The following is a 2361-nucleotide window of genomic DNA, read 5'->3' on the forward strand; positions in this document are numbered from 1 at the left end:
TAACACAACCTCAAGCCCACCGCGATCCCCACTCCGAGGAAGGGGTTCTGATATAACACAACCTCAAGCCCACCGCGATCCCCACTCCGAAGAAGGGGTTCTGATATAACACAACCTCAAGCCCACCGCGATCCCCACTCCGAGGAAGGGGTTCTGATATAACACAACCTCAAGCCCACCGCGATCCCCACTCCGAGGAAGGGGTTCTGATATAACACAACCTCAAGCCCACCGCGATCCCCACTCCGAGGAAGGGGTTCTGATATAACACAACCTCAAGCCCACCGCGATCCCCACTCCGAGGAAGGGGTTCTGATATAACACAACCTCAAGCCCACCGCGATCCCCACTCCGAGGAAGGGGTTCTGATATAACACAACCTCAAGCCCACCGCGATCCCCACTCCGAGGAAGGGGTTCTGATATAAAGCTGACTGCTTTTTTGTTGCTGCCAGTTACATACTGCGATATGTTTCAAAACCAAAGAGCGCGTTTTCTGTGAACGTGACGTCGTCTTAATACAGCGCGTTTTGCTGGTGCTGTGGAGCACACTGCACACATTGTGAGAACACACATTCCTCTGGGGAATCTGGAGGGTTTTGTCCATGAAATCACTGTATTGAAATAACATTACGTAATACGCATTCATATTAAATTGCTGATTAACAGACACTTCTATTATAGCATGGCTTCAGAATCTCAACACTTGCAACACTTTTAGAAATGCTTGCTGATCAGATGTAAGTTAATAGTAATTACCTGTGAATTAATGTGTGATTAGCTATTGAATTCATATGAGCAATGAATGTGTAATGAACAACTTTACATTCTCTAATCTTAGTGTTACAGGAAATCCAGTTAAAAGCACAATCCGGCAGGGAAATAAGATCCTCTCATTAAAGCATTTGTCATGTGTGTCGGTGAATAGAGTCCTGCACATTGATCTGCAGTGACACCTAGTGGGCACTGTGTGAATAGCTTGTTCGTTCCTGTAAGAGCCTCACTCCACCACAGCCTCCACACTCATTACAGAGACGCTCGAGTGCATCCTCATCAGAGGACATGCTGCAGCACTGTGTGTGAAGCAGGGGCAGCCTGCACCCTTTGCACTGAGAAACAAACAAACAAACAAACATGTAAACAAATAACCAAACCACACGACAAGGTAATGTGTGGGTCAGGCTCCCCTGGGCTTGGGGGTCACTCTGAGTACAAGGTAATGTGTGGGTCAGGCTCCCCTGGGCTTGGGGGTCACTCTGAGTACAAGGTAATGTGTGGGTCAGGCTCCCCTGGGCTTGGAGGTCACTCTGAGTACCTGGTAATGTCTGGGTCAGGCTCCCCTGGGCTTGGGGGTCACTCTGAGTACCTGGTAATGTGTGGGTCAGGCTCCCCTGGGGTTGTACTGTGCAGGGAGGAGGCACCTTGAGGAGTTAGTCTGAGGTCAGGGAGAGAGTGGGACAGTTGGCAGCCTCCATCCTCCGTGCCTCTTTTCAAGGTCCAGCTCTTCTGCTCCCTGATGTATAATGAGTCCATCTGCTGCGACAGAGAGCGTCTGCATCAGAGTGAGCAAGCCAGCGAGAGGGAGGAGGAGGAAGAGGGGCAAGCCAGCGAGAGGGAGGAGGAGGGAGGGACAAGCCAGTGATAGGGAGGGAGAGGAGGGAGGGGGAGTGGAGGAGGGAGGGACAAGCCAGAAGCACACAAACAGAAACACACAGAAAGAAGCCACCCCTCCAGTATAAGAAGGCAGTGGTACTTCCTGCTTCCCTGAACGGAGGGAGGCCTGGGAGCTGCGGGGCGTTTTTTATTCAGGCTTGGAAACAGCAATAGCAGCAGCAGCAGCAGCAGCAGCAGCAGCGAGAACAGCAGCTCTGCCATGCACAGACACTGAATCAGCCTCTCTGGAGAGGAGCAGCCTACACAGACCCAGCCAGTCCTATGGAAATGAAGCCCCAAGCACAGCCCGCTCAATGTGAGGGGCGGGGGGGAGTATGCTGTTATTAGTCTCTTGACGTGTTTTTTTCGTTTCATTTTTTTTCTGTTTTTCGTGGTTTCTTTGTTTCCGTTGTCGTCGTTGTTGTTTCCTGGAGTTGACTATAAGGACAGGGAGGCGCCGTGCTAACGGCAGGAGCAGCTAGGTTTTTTTCTCAGATTTTTCCAGAAACCAAGCGCAAGATTGAGCTGCTGATGTCAGTGAATTCTGAGAAGTTGTCCTCTTCAGAAAGGTAACTGCGGCTCGTTCCTGGCTTGTGTATGTCTGTGTGTCTGTATCTATGTGTGTGCCGGCAGGGCTCTGATGTTTCCCTGTCCTGGGGGCTGTGTGTGTCTGTGTGTGTGTCTGTGTGTGTGTGCGTGTGTGTGTGCG

The 2361-nt window shown here is 51.0% G+C and overlaps 1 protein-coding gene across 4 annotated transcripts in view; it reads left to right on the top strand.

Moving 5' to 3' along the window:
* Positions 1 to 1753: 1753 nt before the first annotated feature.
* Positions 1754 to 2361, top strand: part of srpk2 (SRSF protein kinase 2) — a 45982-nt gene continuing 45374 nt past the window's right edge. For all 4 annotated transcript variants that reach the window (XM_058985476.1, XM_058985478.1, XM_058985477.1 and 1 more), the window contains exon 1: positions 1754 to 2221. In XM_058985476.1, coding sequence (XP_058841459.1) covers positions 2184 to 2221 — 38 coding nt within the window. In that variant the 5' untranslated portion in view covers positions 1754 to 2183. The remainder of the gene's footprint in view (positions 2222 to 2361) is intronic.

This window comes from Acipenser ruthenus, chromosome 14 (assembly GCF_902713425.1).
Source record: "Acipenser ruthenus chromosome 14, fAciRut3.2 maternal haplotype, whole genome shotgun sequence".
Classification (NCBI taxonomy): domain Eukaryota; kingdom Metazoa; phylum Chordata; class Actinopteri; order Acipenseriformes; family Acipenseridae; genus Acipenser; species Acipenser ruthenus.